Source organism: Cervus elaphus, chromosome 12, assembly GCF_910594005.1.
Source record: "Cervus elaphus chromosome 12, mCerEla1.1, whole genome shotgun sequence".
In the NCBI taxonomy this organism is placed as follows: domain Eukaryota; kingdom Metazoa; phylum Chordata; class Mammalia; order Artiodactyla; family Cervidae; genus Cervus; species Cervus elaphus.
This window is the reverse complement of record NC_057826.1, coordinates 64022760-64038992: the sequence shown is the minus strand read 5'-3', so window position 1 is coordinate 64038992 and position 16233 is coordinate 64022760. Positions and strand designations below refer to the sequence as shown.

General features: G+C 38.7%; 1 protein-coding gene across 1 annotated transcript in view; it reads right to left on the bottom strand.

Annotated features, from left to right (window-relative positions):
• The window catches only part of EXD1 (exonuclease 3'-5' domain containing 1), a 37846-nt gene that overhangs the window by 12260 nt on the left and 9353 nt on the right, over positions 1 to 16233 (bottom strand). Inside the window, exons 5-8 of the mRNA XM_043919181.1 lie at positions 11138 to 11195; positions 10762 to 10889; positions 8702 to 8760; positions 5501 to 5587 (exon numbers count right to left, since the gene is read on the bottom strand). Of these exons, the coding sequence (XP_043775116.1) occupies positions 5501 to 5587; positions 8702 to 8760; positions 10762 to 10889; positions 11138 to 11195 (332 nt within the window). The remainder of the gene's footprint in view (positions 1 to 5500; positions 5588 to 8701; positions 8761 to 10761; positions 10890 to 11137; positions 11196 to 16233) is intronic.

The following is a 16233-nucleotide window of genomic DNA, read 5'->3' as shown; positions in this document are numbered from 1 at the left end:
ATATTTAAAATGGATAACAAACAAGGTCCTACTGCATAGCACAGGGAACTCTGCTCAATGTTATATGGCAGCCTGGATGGGAGGGGAGTCTGGGAAGGAATGGAAATGTATATGTAGGACTGAGTCCCTTTGCTGTACACTTGAAAATATAACACTCTTAATCAGCTATACTCCAATATAAAATAAAAAAGTTTTTAAAAAATCCACAAATACACTATCTCTGTGATCTTTCAAAGGAAAGAAAAGGACAAGTTGGTGGTTTGGCTTTTAGCTTTTTTCTTTCTCAATGTTTTACATTTCACCTGTGGCATCCTAATATTCTGGAATTATAGGTTTAAGGGGAACTAACAGTATTTAATTCTCAATAACACAAAATGCTATTTCTCTGAATTCCATAACATGCATGGTCATGTTAGGTGTTACATAAAATTACTCAGAAGATCCTTGTCCTCTAGCAGTTTAAAACAGGCAACAACATGCTGGCACAAATGGTAGGATGTGAAATACTGTCATTTTGATCAATTTTATACAATTATAAGAATTATAGGCTGTTTCTGATCATAAAAGTCACAAAGGTTATATAGTTGTATAATATGCTGAGTCAAAGAATAAAGGTAAGAACAGATCCAAATAGGCCTTGAGAGCCAGTTATGGGACAGGCGGATGGCATCTTTGTCATTTCAGGAGCTACTGTTGGTACAGTTACAATTACCAGGCCAACCAGGCACCCATTCTCAAATCTTTCACGTTTTTGCTAGAATGTGACACCTGAAATAGTCAATCTCTGCTCTTTCTCTACCTCTTTAATTATAAAAATTGAATAGACACATTACAGAAGCTTGGAAAATAATTCTTTGCTAGACTGCAAACTCTGTGAGAGAAGAGATTATGTCCAACTCACCACTCGTAACTGAAGCAACAACCAGAACAGAGCCAGGCCCGTGGACGGCTGTTATCCATCTTTTCAGTGAATCAGTGCATCATGCAGTACAACACTCCCTTCTTTTTTTTCCATATAAAAATGTATATGACTCTAATAATATGCATTCAAATCTATACCCTGCTTTTTTCTCTCATAAATTTTCAAACATTTTTCTATACTATATTTGTCAATTTTTGGCAGCCACATAAGATCTATCAAATATACTGTATTATCTCCTACAGTTAATTATTTAAGTGGCTTCTGACTTTTCATCACTATAAATGCTGCCAAGATGAACAGGTTCGCACAGAATTAATTTTTTCTCCATATTTTGAATTATTTAGGATAGATTCCCAGAAACAAACCTGAAAAGTGTGCCAAATGATTAAAAAAAAAAAAACCTTTATGACTCTAAACAAATATTTGCTACCTTCACCTTAGGACATAATGTTATATCTGAAAATATTTGACAACAGATGAAGGTTAAACATTTAAATAATGTAAAGTCAAAGAAAAGCAGTCAGAAATACTGACAGAAAAAAAGCAGATTAGGAAAAACAAAACAGAACAAAGAAAGAAACACAAAATGAAAATAAAGGTATAGGAATTGAAGGTGCCAGATACTAAGAAAAGTGAGGAGCTAGAAATAAGGTGATGGGCTGAAGGTCTGTATAAGTAAGTCTCTAAGTTACCCCTTTCCATTCCCATGGAGGACAGAAGATATATTCTCTGGATAAATCCAATGAGACAGGCTCTAGGGTTGGGAATATAAGATATAGAAGAGGGCAGGGGGTTGGTAACGGAGTCAGAAATGAGTCTGCACACTGCATTCTGAGCCTCCAGGCCTCTTTCCTTGTAGTTTCCAGCTTGGCATCACCAGCTTGCATTGGAACAAGAGGATAGAGGGCTCCAGGGAAAATGGCTTCAACACAAAAATGCAGCCCAGGTTATCAGAATAGACGTAAGCCTGTGAAAAACTATACCAAGGGGAAAATATGGGAAGGCTTAGCCACAAATGAAAGGAAAACAAAGCTAGTAAGATGGCAATTATCAATTCTATGAAAAACAAAAAGTTGGGCAAGAAAAGAATAATCTTACTGGCTCAACAAGGAGCAATGATTACATAGTCATAATCACATACAGCCTGAATCCTGTCTTAATCAAAAATTGGGATATAAATTCCCCCACAAAAAAAACAACAACAACAAACAACACCTCACCAAAAACACTAATTTAAAAAGACATACAACCCAATGTTCAAAGCAGCATTATTTACAATAGGTTATTACCTGGAAATAATCTAAGTGTTCATCAACAGGTGAAAGGAAAAAAGAAGTGGTGGGAGACGCACGCGCGCACGCGCACACACACACACACACACACACACAATGGAATACTACTCAGTCATAAAAAAGAACACACTTTTGTCATTCACAGCAACATGGATGGACCTGGAAGGCGTTACCAGACACAGAAAGAGAAATACTGTAGAATATCATTTATATGTGGAATCTAAAAAATACAACAAACTAGTGAATATAACAAAAAAAGAAGTCAACTTACAGATATAGAGAACAAACTAGTGGGGAAATATAGGGGTAGAGGGGAGCAGGAGGTACAAACTATTGGGTGTAATATAGGCTCAAGAACGTATTGAACAACATGGGGAACACAGCCAACAATTTTGTAATAACTGTAAGTGGAAAGTAACCTTTAAAAATTATATAAAAATATGGGTTTCTCTGGTGGCTCAGTGGTAAAGAATTTGCCTGCCAATATAGGAGACACAGGTTCAGTCCCTGATCCAGGAAGATCCCACACACTTAGGAGCAACTGAGACTGTGCACCACAATTATTGAGCCTATGCTGTAGAGTTCAGGAGCCTCAACTACTTATCCCGCTTGCCCTAAAGCCCAGGCTCCATAAGAAGAGAAACCACCACAGGAAAAAAAACCTGTGCACCACAACTAGAGACTAGCCCCTGCTTGTCACAACTAGAGAAAAGCCCATGCAGCAATGAAGCCCCGACACAGCCAAATTAAATAAACTAATCAAACTATATTTAAAAAATCAGTTGTATTCTTATAAAAAGTTATATAAAAATAAAAATTCTTAAAAATTGGGATATAGCTACACTGGTAGGCTCCATGGAATATGGGTGTTACAGAGAGCAAAATCTTTATTTAGTATAATAAAAGTTAATAATTTGTAAAACTAATTAATAAAGAGAGAACAATGGCAAATTATCAGAAAAAGGAAAACAGAAATATTTCAACATGTTAAAAGTCACTGCCTCTGTATTTTGTGTGTCTGGTTCCCTGGTTTTTGAGGCTGCTACCAGAGGATGCCCCTTGATGGCACGGCTCTGGTGCTGGGGTGGCTTGTATTTCTGGGTCCTACAGGACTGTGGCAACTGGAGGGAGAGTTCTTGGCAGGCTACCACAACCCCTGCCCAGGGCACTACACAGACAGTGGACTGGGGCACATACTCCGGTCTTTCTGTGAAGGAGAGCTCTTTGCTTGTCCTGGAGCTTCAGCCTGAGGGGCAGGTACCAGGGTTGGTACACTTTAGTGGACTATGGAGTTGCACTCAAGGAACATAAGCTATGAACTCCATCTTAACGCTTTCCCTTGCCCCAGCTTGCCGATATCACCCAGAAGAGTGCTAATACATTCATCTGGAACCCTGATTTCTGTAACTGCCATGAAGGGGACATCTCCAGATTGCCCAGCTCTATTGGCCAGCAAGGTTTATACTTGTGGTCCCGTCAGTTCAGTTCAGTACCTCAGTTGTGTCCGACTCTTTGTGACCCCATGAACCGCAGTACGCCAGGCCTCCCTATCCATCACCAACTCCAGGAGCCCACCCAAACCCATGTCCATTGAGTCGGTGATGCCATCCAACCGTCTCATCATCTGTCATCCCCTTCTCCTCCTGTCCTCAATCTGTTCCAGCATCAGGGTCTTTTCAAATGAGTCAACTCTTCACATCAGGTGGCCAAAGTATTGGAGTTTCAGCTTCAACATCAGTCCTTCCGATGAACACCCAGGACTGATCTCCTTTAGGATGGACTGGTTGGATCTCCTTGCAGTCCAAGGGACTCTCAAGAGTTTTCTCCAACACCACACTTCAAAAGCATCAATTCTTTGACGCTCAGTTTTTTTAATAGTCCAACTCTCACATCCATACATGACCACTGGAAAAACCATAGCCTTGACTAGACGGACCTTTGTTGACAAAGTAATGTCTCTGCTTTTTAATATGCTGTCTATGTTTGTCATAACTTTTCTTCCAAGGAGTAAGCATCTTTTTATTTCATGGCTGCAATCACCATCTGCAGTGATTTTGGAGTCCCAAAAAATAAAGTCTCTCACTGTTTCCACTGTTTCCCCACCTATTTGCCATGAAGTGATGGGACCAGATGCCATGATCTTAGTTTTCTGAATGTTGAGCTTTAAGCCAACTTTTTCACTCTCCTCTTTCACTTTCATCAAGAGGCTCTTTCGTTCTTCTTCACTTTCTGCCATAAGGGTGGTGTCATCTGCACATCTGAGGTTATTGATATTTCTCCCGGCAATCTTGATTCCAGTTTGTGCTTCATCTAGCCTAGTGTTTCTCATGATGTGGTCCCATAGGACTGTATACATTTGCATACTTTAAAAAGTTGATGGCCGAGGGTCTCATTTCCAGTCGCCCTGAGTCTATGTGCTGAGATCATCTCCATGGGGACACTGACAGGTCTCGGGATATCCTCAACAACTGGGAGTTATTAAAACAGGCTGCTTAGACAGCAAAGAGGTTTGAAAGACAACCAGGAGCCGAGGCAGAGTTGAAGAACAAGGTAGGTTGATGTAAGTCTTCATTCAAATGACGGAGGACATCGGTTGGCAATTCAGCTGGCTTTTTTGGCCCACAACCCCTTTAAATACCAATCCATGGGGCCCTAGTGGTGAAGAATCCACCTGCCAATGCAGGAAACTAAGAGACAAGGCTTCAGTTCTTGGTTCAGGAAAATCTCCTGGAGGAGGGCATGGCAAACCACTCCAGTATTCTTGCTTGGAGAATTCCATGGACAGGAGAGCCTGGCAGGTTACAGTCCATAAGGTCACAAAGAGTCAGACACAACTGAAGCGATTTAGCACACACACCCCTTAAATACTGATGCTGCTGAGTTTGATTCAAATGTGGTTACCCATCCTATAGCTATTCAAGGCTCAGTACAAACTTCTTTGGATATAATAGAGACCCTCATCTGACATCTCCTTGAACCAGGAAAATGAAAATGACGTGGCAGAAATCTACTGTGGAAAGTTACCAACCAGAAGGAAAGATAAATTCTCTGTATATCTAAGGCAAGAGAACAGAGCTGAGAAAGAAGACCTTAAGTAGAGCCTATGAGACATCACCGATGATTATAAAGCTCTTTCCTTTTGAAAATAATAAACTGAGTACGAGGAAACTGAAAGACATTCCAAACAAGTTACAGGACAGCAACACTGGGGTGACATAAAAAGACAATTAAAATAAATTTACCAGTGAATCTACAATTATTTCAAAAGTTTTAAGAACTCTCTCACCTGAAGCCAACATAGTTTCCCATGACGACACACATTAGCTCCTTCTGCTGCCACACTCAGGACACTTTGCTTCTTGATGTGGAGCATCTGGTGAGAAAAGGAAGAAAATAAAAATCTCCAGGAAATAAATGCTGCAATTATGACATCATGAATGGTACAAGTAAAATTGCTAGATGTAAACAAATTGGATCATACTTTTTAAACTTACAAAATCCCAAACACGTTTGCTTCATGCACACACAAACACATACACACACATCACACTGAATACCTCTGATCTTCTTTTCAGTGTTCACAAAGTTATTCCACAACTGGAAAATAAATCATTCATATCGCAAATGCTAATAAGAGTTGAAAACTCAGATACCTTTTGTAACCACTGATGTTACAGTGAAAAATTTCTAGTCCTTATGGAAAGATTCTTCATGCAAAAAACAGCAAACTAATACAGGGAAACTTACTGTACCAAAAGGGAACTCATGGTGGCTGAGTCTCACAGTATCTACTGCTCAGAATGAGAAAAACACAGACTCAACAGATCCTTTAAAGCCTTGAATTCATTAAATTATTCAAAACTGAAATAAGAGTATCTCTCAAACACATGCTGGTCCTCTTATTATCTACAATCTTATCATATTTCAAAACATTATACAATTCTAAAATCCCTACTCCATAATCCATGAAAATATCTATATGGCAGAAGATTCTCCCCATTTTACAGGTAGATAAATTACTCAAGAATAGAAAGGCAAAGCAATGTACACTAGCACAATATCTTTCTTTTCAGAGCATAAAGTTTTCTATACTCTGCGTATCTTTCATCAATGATTAAAAAAGGGGACTGAATTTCCATTCCATTCTCAATCAATCAACAAGAAGGCTGCAAAACCAGGAAAAAAGGCTGTATTTCCCTATTGATGAGAATTTCCAACCAGCTCTTTAAATTTCCAGAGCAAAGGTTCTCATCTTATTTTTGGCTGCTGTCATGGATCCTTTAAAGCACCTGTTGATATATTAAAAACTTCTTGTAACAATTAAAATGACAATGGAATAGCTATTTCTCTAAAGAAAATATACAATGGGAAAAGAATCTTGAAAAAAAAAGAGTAGATATATGTAGAACCAATTTACTTTATTGTACACCTGAAATTAATACATTGTAAGTCAACAATACTCCAGTAAAAATTCGTTAAAAATAGCCAATAAGCACATGAAAATACGTTTAATGCTATTAGCCTTTAGGGAAATGCAAATCAAAACCACAAAGGTATATTATTACTTCATACCACTAGGATGGCTATAGTTAAAATGACAGATAATAAGTGTAGGTGAGCATGTGGAGAAACTGGAACCCTCATGTCCTGCTGGTAGGAAAGTAAAATGGTGTAGCAGCTTTGCAAAACAGTACCAGCCAATCCTCAAAGAGTTAAACACAGAATCATTATATGAACCAGCAACTCCACTTGTAATTATCTATCCAGGAGAAATGGAAACATATGCCCACACAAAGACTTGTACACTGTCTGTTCACAGCAGCATTATTCATAACAGCCAAAAAAGTAAAAACAACCCAAGTGTCCCTTAAATGGTGAAAGGATAAATGAAATGTGGTATATCTATGCAAAGGAATACTATTTGGCAACAAAAATAAATGAAATACCAATATGTGCTATAACAGAATTTGAAAATATTATTCTAGGTGAAAGAAGCCAAACCAATCACAAATAACCATACATTGTATGTGCTCATTTATATGAAATATCCTAAACAAGCAAATTCACAGAGGCAAAAAATAGATTAGTGGTTGCCAGGGCCTGGGGACTGAGGAGGGATTGGAGGTATTGGCTAAGGAATATGGGGTTTCCTTTTGGGGTATTAAAAATGTTCTAAAATTAATTGTGATAATGGAAGTACAATTCTGTGAATATGTTAAAAGCTGATGAAGCATACATTTTAAATTGTCAAATTTTATGGCAAGTGAATTATATTTCAATAAAGCTGTTTTTTATAAAAAAGAATCTAGTTGAAAGTTAACACTCCATTAAAAAAATATACCTGGGCACACATGAGCATAAGCTTGCATCTAAACAAAAAAACCTAATGACTTCCCTAACGCCTATCTGTGAACCATAACCTAGGCTGAATAGTTAGTTACTGCCACATGTCAAATTAATACATCATAAATAAATTGCCTAAACAGAGCATTCAGTCTTAAAAATATAAGTAAAAAAATTTCTGACTCCCCTCTAAAACTGCCAATGACTCTCTATCTTACTCAAGTAAAACTTGAAATCCTTATGTCTAAAAATCCCTATCTGATCTGCTTCCTGCCCACTTCCATTTCTTAACACTCTTGCACTGTGGTCCTTCCACAAGGACCTCCCTGCTGCCTCTGCACACAAGTCAAGTGTGTTTCAGCTACAGGGCCTTAGCTCTTGCTAATCATGCCTTCTTTAACTTTTTTACCTATATATCCACATGATTAGCTCCCTTACTTCTTTTAAGGTTTCTGCTTCACTGTCACCTCTTCACAGAGGTTTTCTCTGTCTACCCTAAATAAAATAGGAACTCCTTGACATTCTATTCACCCTAGTACACTTTTGTTTTCTTTATAGCATTTATCAATTGACATATAATTATTTATTTTCTTGCATTAAAATAAGCTTCTTCAGGGCTGGAACTTTATCTTTTGTTTTTTTCTGTTTTTCATACAGAATTTTTTAAATTAATTTTTGGTCGTGCTGAGTCTTCATTGCTGCCTTTGGGCTTTCTCTAGTTGCAGTGCTTGGGCTTCTCACTGCATGGGCTTCTCTTGCACAGGCTCTGGGTGAGCAGGATTCAGTAGTTGCAGCACATAGGCTCAGTAGTTGCGGCTCTCGGGCCCTACAGGGTATGCTCAGCATTATGGCGAATGGGCTTAGTTACTCTGACGCACTTGGAATCTTCCTGGACCAGGGATCAAACCCATGTCCCCAGCATTGGCAGGCAGATTTTCATCCACTGCACCACTAGGAAAGTCCTGGAATTTTGTCATTATTTTATCCCAGACCTCAGAACAATGCCTGGCACAAAGCAGGCATTCAGATATTCTGTTAAATTATTAGGGAAAACACTGATCTTACAATAAGAGAAAAATTTATGAGACATAGACATGATACCCATTTGCAGACAATGCTGAGGATGACTAAGAGCAATACTTACTGCAGCACCAAACTTCTGCTGGAACTGATCAATGACTGTGTATGTCACCTCCTCTTCCTCTACAGGAGAACAATATTATATATATTTGTCTTCCTTGACAACAGAATAGCCCTCCCACTAATTTTAGCCATACTCCTAAACTCCAACTCAACAGCAACTCAAATGTCTAGAACTACTGACACTATGTCTAGAATACTGAGAACTACTTCATTATCACCTGTATCAGTCCACCCCACTATTAGCATCTGAATTGTCAACTGAGAATAAACAAAAGCCCCAGTGATGATAATCTCATAAAGTGAAATATTTACTCATTTCCTGTGATAATCCATGTTTCCCTCACCATAGGTTTATGTTTTGAATATTTCAAGACAAGTACTTCCTTTTTTTAAAAATTTTTATACAGTTGTTAAAGGTTATACTCCATTTACAGTTATTACAAAATAGTGACTATATTCCCCGGTGTTGTACAATACATCCTTGTAGCCTATCTTACACACAATAATTAGTACTTCCCATCCCCCCCCTCCATATATCACTCCCTGGTAACCACTAGTTTGTGTTCTGTATCCATGAATCCACTTCTTTTTTGTTATATTCACTAGTTTGCTGTAATTTTTAGATTCCACATATGTGATAATCATACAGTATTTAAGATGCTCCTATATTGGGCACATATATATTTATAATTATTATATCTTCTTCCTGGATTGACCTCTTGACCATTATGTAGTATCCTTTTTTGTCTCTTAAAACAGTCTTTGTTTTAAAGTCTATTTTGTCTGATATGAGTATTGCTACTCCAGGTTTCTTTTGATTTCCATTTTCATGTAATACTGTCTTCCATCCCCCCATACAGTATTTAAGACATATGCTTTCTAAAAGCATATTCATAATAAAAAATAGCATTTTAAAATAAATTAGTTCCAGTGATGGGCCAATGTCCACATATTTGGAATTCTCTGGATCCTGAAAATTATTTTTCTAATTATGTAATTTAAAATATTAGAGGTATAACATAACATATACTAATGTATCTAGCAGGAAACACAGGAGGAAATCTTTGTGAATTTGAGTTAGGAAAGATTTCTTAGACATGACATCAATAGCAAAATCCATGAAAGAAAGAAAATGGATAAACTGTATATCAAAGTTTAAAATGTCTTCTCTTCAAGAGATGCTTTAAGAGAATGAAAAGGCAAACCAGAGACTTGCAGAAATATTTGCAAAGCATGTATTTGAGAAAAGACTTGTATCCAGAATATATATAAAAAAAAACTTCCAGCACTGAATAATAAGAGAACAGTCAAATAAGAAAATGAACAAGATATGAATAGACATTCACCAAAGATGTTCAGATGTCAAATAAGCACATTAAAAAGTCCTCAACATCCTAAGTCATTAGGGAAATGAAAAAAAACAACCAACCAACTTCCAATGGTTTCTCTTCTCACTGCAGAGTAAAAACCAAGCCCTTTTAATGATCAACAAAATCTTCCACGATCCACTCACCCCACCTCATCCCACCCTGTTCTCCTTACTCCAGCTACACTCATCTCCTTACATCAAATCATGGCATATTCCTCTTTCAGGCCTTTGCATTTGTTCATTATTTATGCCTAAAAACCAGTTCCTCCGATATTCATACATTTTGATCCCTCACTTCCTTCAAAATTTTACTTTAAATGTCACCATTTCTTTGAGACCTTTTCTGGACACCCCAAAATTGTAAATCCACCCTCTTCACACATTTCTTCTCTTTCATTTTTTTTTTCTACTTAACATGTGGCACCAGCAAACTACATAGTATACTAATTTATCTTATTTAGTGTGTTTCATGCACCATAACTCAAGGAGTGTAGAGATACCAAACTTTAGTATCCCCAGTGCCTGGCAGATAGTGTGCATGCAAATATTAAATAAATGAATCACAATCTTTTATCTTAATTTGGACCCTAGAAACAATGTCCTAGCTGAGAGTTCCATATAGAACTCTGAGTTTGAATCTGAAGAATTCTGAATCACAAAAAAGCCTAGAAATTCAGAGCCCTAGTACTCACCAGATGGGCTGTACTTGAGGTCACTCAGAAGAGAGGTTATTGGCACCTCAGGAGTAGGAGAAGCAGGCTTCTGTACATTTAGGTCTTCATCTTTTATTGTATCCACCTTGGTTCTTTCTGTATTTAGACTATAATTACATAAAACAACACTTAGGTGAACTTGTTCTTTGTTGTTAATGCCATACACACATCAGCGGTAAGGACTCTGGACCTTTCATAGAGAACCCATTAATCCACTGCTTACACTGATTTGAAGATACCATCTACCTGTTTCCTCATTTTAGGAACTACACAACTAGTGAATTAGAGTTAAGGTTTCCTACCCTAATATGTATATTTGGGTAGCATCATAATTAAGAAAATCATTCCATCATACCTAACAGAAGAAGCCTTTTCTCTTACTGCACCGTGTTCCACTTCATCCAGTAGTTCCACTGTAAAATAACCAGATGGATTTCAACAGGGCTTCCAACCTGAAAGCAGTTTACTACTCCTCTCTCACCCACACCCACAGTTTGATTATGTAACACAGACAGTAACTGGGAATGAAATGTTAGTCCATAGACGACTTCACCGACCAGTAACAAATAAGAGCAGAAAAGACCAACCAAAGTACTGAAGACCCTTAATCTTACATCTCTACATAGCTTTCTTGGTCACTTAGCAGGATTAGGAACCTCTCTACATGTCCACTTTACCCTTTCTGTTCCAGGGCACTGTTGTGGTCAAGCAGATTGGTTCTAGAGATATCTTTTCTCTCCTTTTTATCCCCATCCTAATGCATCTTCCCTCACACTATGTACCATTTGGGGTTTTACTCTTAAATCATTCACATTGACTCTGTCACAGGCTGGTACACTAAAGGTCAGAAACATAAAAGGTAACAAAAGTTAGACTGGAAATCACAAAAGAAATATGAAAGAGACATTCCATAGAGACTCTGCAACCACTTTTTTATTAACCTAATGGTTCATGGAATACAGGGAAATATTATATTGATATATTATCATTGCTTCTAAGATGCACATTTTATTTTTTTTTAAGATGCACATTTTAAACAGCTCTGAAATTGGATATGACTTACAGTAAATACACATGATAACTAAACTGGCAGCATTTTTTTCTTTTTTTGGAAAAAGAAATAATGCACCTTACCATTGATGGCATCTAAGATCCAATTAAGTACACTTGGGTACTATTCAGTGGGGGGAGAAGCTTCTGAGGGGTCACTATGTTTCAAAATGTCTCTTTTCCCTACATTCTAAAAGTAATGAGCTTTGGTCAGAGAAAGCAAAATTCACTGAAAACACATATTAGTCAATTATTATTTTGTTTTTGTATTAGTCAATTATCCTTCATCTTGATAGTTCTTACTCAAGGTGCTTTTCAACACCTTGGAGACCCCTCCATGGCTGACTAAGCCACAGAGCAAAGATAGAAGGAGATGACCATTCTCTGATCTTAAAATTATGAATGAAGTCCAAATTGTGAGAATGAATTTAGGAGGAAATGAATCCATCTGCACAAATTCCAAAGCTGGTCAGTGATCAGCCTTCTCCTGAGTTAGGAGATGGTAGGAGTGATTCGTTCATTTACTTTTACAAACTCATCTACAGCCTAGCTTTGTTCCAGTCCAGAACTCTACTCTACTGCAAAGTCTAACAGTCAAAACACAATTAAGAATCCCTCTATTATCACCACCATCACTGCTAATTTGAAAAGGTGTTCAAGAGACAAAAATTGTTTCCAGCAGCGTTCAGTTCGGTTCAGTCGCTCAGTTGTGTCCAACTCTTCGCGACCCCATGGACTGCAGCACGCCAGGCCTCCCTGTCCATGACCAACTCCCAGAGTTTACTCAAACTCATGCCCATTGAGTCAGTGATGCTATCCAATCATCTCATCCACTATCATGCCCTTCTCCTCCTGCCTTCAATGTTTCCCACCATCAGGGTATTTTCAAATAAGTCGGCACTTTGCCTTTTCCTCCTGCCTTCAATTTTTCCCAGCATCAGGGTCTTTTCAAATGAGTGAATTCTTCACATCAGGTGGCCAAAGGACTGGAGTTTCAGCTTCAGCATCAGTCCTTCCAACGAATATTCAGGGCTGATCTCCTTTAGGATGGACTGGTTGGATCTCCTTGCAGTCCAAGGGACTCTCGAGAGTCTTCTCCAACACCACAGTTCAAAAGCATCAATTCTTCGGCCCTCAGCTTTCTTTATAGTCCAACTCTCACATCTATACATGACTACTGGGAAAACCATAGCTTTGACTAGATGGACCTTTGTTGGCAAAGTAATGTCTCTGCTTTTTAATATGCTGTCTATGTTTGTCATAGCTTTTCTTCCAAGGAGCAAGTGTCTTAATTTCATGGCTGCGGTCACCATCTGCAGTGATTTTGGAACCCAAAAAAATAAAGTCTGACACTGTTTCCATTGTTTCCCCATCTATTTGCCATAAAGTGATAGGACCAGATGCCATGATCTTAGTTTTCTGAATGTTGTTTCAAGCCAACTTTTTCACTCTCCTCTTTCACTTTCAAGAGGCTCTTTCATTCTTCTTCACGTTCTGCCATAAGGGTGGTGTCATCTGCATATCTAGGTTATTGATATTTCTCCCAGCAATCATGATTATAGTTTGTACTTCATCCAGCCCAGCATTTCACATGATGTACTCTGCATATAAGTTAAATAAGCAGGGTGACAATACACAGCCTTGATGTATTCCTTTCCCAATTTGGAACCAGTCTGTTGTTCCATGTCCACTTCTATTACTTCCTGACCTGCATACAGATTTCTCAGGAGGCAGGTCAGGTGGTCTGGTATTTCCATCTCTTTCAGAATTTTCCACAGTTTGTGGTGATCCACACAAAGGCTTTGGCATAGTCAATAAAGCAGAAATAGCTGTTTTTCTGGAACTCTCTTGCCTTTTCAACGATCCAGCTGCTGCTGCTAAGCCACTTCAGTCATGTCCGACTCTGTGTGATCCCATAGACAGCAGCCCACCAGACTCCCCTGTCCCTGGGATTCTCTAGGCAAGAACACTGGAGTGGGTTGCCATTTCCTTCTCCAATGTGTGAAAGTGAAAAGTGAAAGTGAAGTCGCTCAGTTGTGTCTGACTCTTAGCGACCGCAGCCTACCAGGCTCCTCCATCCATGGGATTTTCCAGGCAAGAGTACTGGAGTGGGTGCCATTGCCTTCTCCGAATGAACCAGCAGATGTTGGCAATTTGATTTCTGGTTCCTCTGACTTTTCTAAAACCAGTTTGAACATCTGGAAGTTCATGGTTCATGTACTGTTGAAGCCTGGCTTGGAGAATTTTGAGCATTATTTACTAGGGTGTGAGATGAGTGCAATTGTGCAGTAGTTTGATCATTCTTTGGCATTGCCTTTCTTTGGGACTGGAATGAAAACTGACCTTTTCCAGCCTGTGGCCACTGCTGAGTTTTCCCAATTTGCTGGCATACTGAGTGCAGCACTTTCACAGCATCATCTTTTAGGATTTGAAATAGCTCAACTGGAATTCCATCAGCTCCACTAGCTTTGTTCATAGTGATACTTCCTAAGGCCCACTTGACTTCACATTCCAGGATGTCTGGCTCTAGGTGAGTGATCACAACACTGTGATCATCTGGGTCATGAATATCTTTTTTGTATAGTTCTTCTGTGTATTCTTGCCACCTCTTCTTAATGTGTTCTGCTTTTGTTAGGTCCCTACCATTTTTGTCCTTTATTGAGCCCATCTTTGCATGAAATATTCCCTTGGTACTCTAATTTTCTTGAAGAGATCTCTAGTCTTTCCCATTCTATTGTTTTCCTCTATTTCTGTGCACTGATCACTGAGGAAGGCTTTCTTCTCTCTCCTTGCTATTCTTCAGAACTCTGCATTCAAACGTGTATATCTTTCCTTTTCTCCTTTGCTTTTCGCTTCTCTTCTCTTCACAGCTCTCTGTAAGTCCTCCTCAACCAGCCACTTGGCTTTTTTGCATTTTTTTTCTTGCAGATGGTCTTGATCCCTGTCTCCTGTACAATGTCACGAACCTCCATCCATAGTTCTTCAGGCACTCTATCAGATCTAGTCCCTTGAATCTATTTGTCACTTCCATTGTATAACCCTAAGGGATCTGATTTAGGTCATAACCTGAATGGTCTAGTGGTTTTCCCTACTTTCTTCAATGTAAGTCTGAATTTGGCAATAAGAAGTTCATGATCTGAGCCACAGTCAGCTCCCGGTCTTGTTTTTGCTGACTGTATAGAGCTTCTCCATCTTTGGCTGCAAAGAATATAATCAATCTGATTTTGGTATTGACTATCTGATAATATCCATGTGTACAGTCTTCTCTTGTGTTGAAGAGGGTATTTGCTATGACCAGTGTGGTCTCTTGGCAAAACTCTCTTAGCCTTTGCCCTGCTTCATTCTGTACTCCAAGGCCAAATATGTCTGTTACTCCAGGTGTTTCTTGACTTCCTACTTTGTATTCCAGTCCCCTATAATGAAAAGGACATCTTTTTTGGTGTTAGTTCTAGAAGGTCTTGTAAGTCTTCATAGAATCGTTCAACTTCAGCTTCTTCTGCATTACTGCTTGGGGCATAGAGTTGGATTACTGTGATATTGAATGGTTTGACTTGGAAACAACCAGAGATCATTCTGTCATTTTTGAGATTGCATCCAAGTACTGCATTTTGGAGTCTTTTGTTAACTATGATGGCTACTCCATTTCTTCTAAGGGATTCTTGCCCACAGTAGTTGATATAACAGTCATCTGAGGTAAATTCACCCATTCCAGTCCATTTCAGTTCTCTGATTCCTAAAATGTCAATGTTCACTCTTGCCATCTGTTTGAACACTTCCAATCTGCCTTGATTCATGGACCTAACATTCCAGGTCCCTATGCAATATTGCTCTTTATAGCATCGGACTTTGCTTCTATCACCAGTCACTTCCACAACTGGGTGCTGTTTTTGTTTTTGCTTTTGCTCCAACTCTTCATTCTTTCTGGAGTTAGTTTGCCACTGATCTCCAGTAGCATATTGAGCACCTACTGACCTGGGGAGTTCCTCTTTCAGTGTCCTAGCTTTTTGCCTTCTCATCCTGTTCATGGGGCTCTCAAGTAGCACACTCCAGCCACATACTGAGTGAGAAAGGGCAGTTAGCTAAGTGGCTGGACTTGTCTGCTTTAAAGGAAGTCTGGACTGGCAGTAATTTGGTGAGATTTTCATCTCTCCCTAAATTCTATTTAGTTCACAAAACAATCTTTCAAGAAGTAGTAATCTCTCATTTACAGGAGTCCTTTTCCTTCCTTGTATCTGCCTCAATGATAAGAAATGCACAATTTTATGAGGTCCCAGGTCTTCCATTCCCCCACTCTCTTCTACCCAACACTGATATTTACTCCTCCTTGGATGGCTTTTTGCTTTTGCATTCTTGAAAGCAAGAACAGTTCTTGTTTGCAACCTTTTCCCTCTTATTTCATTT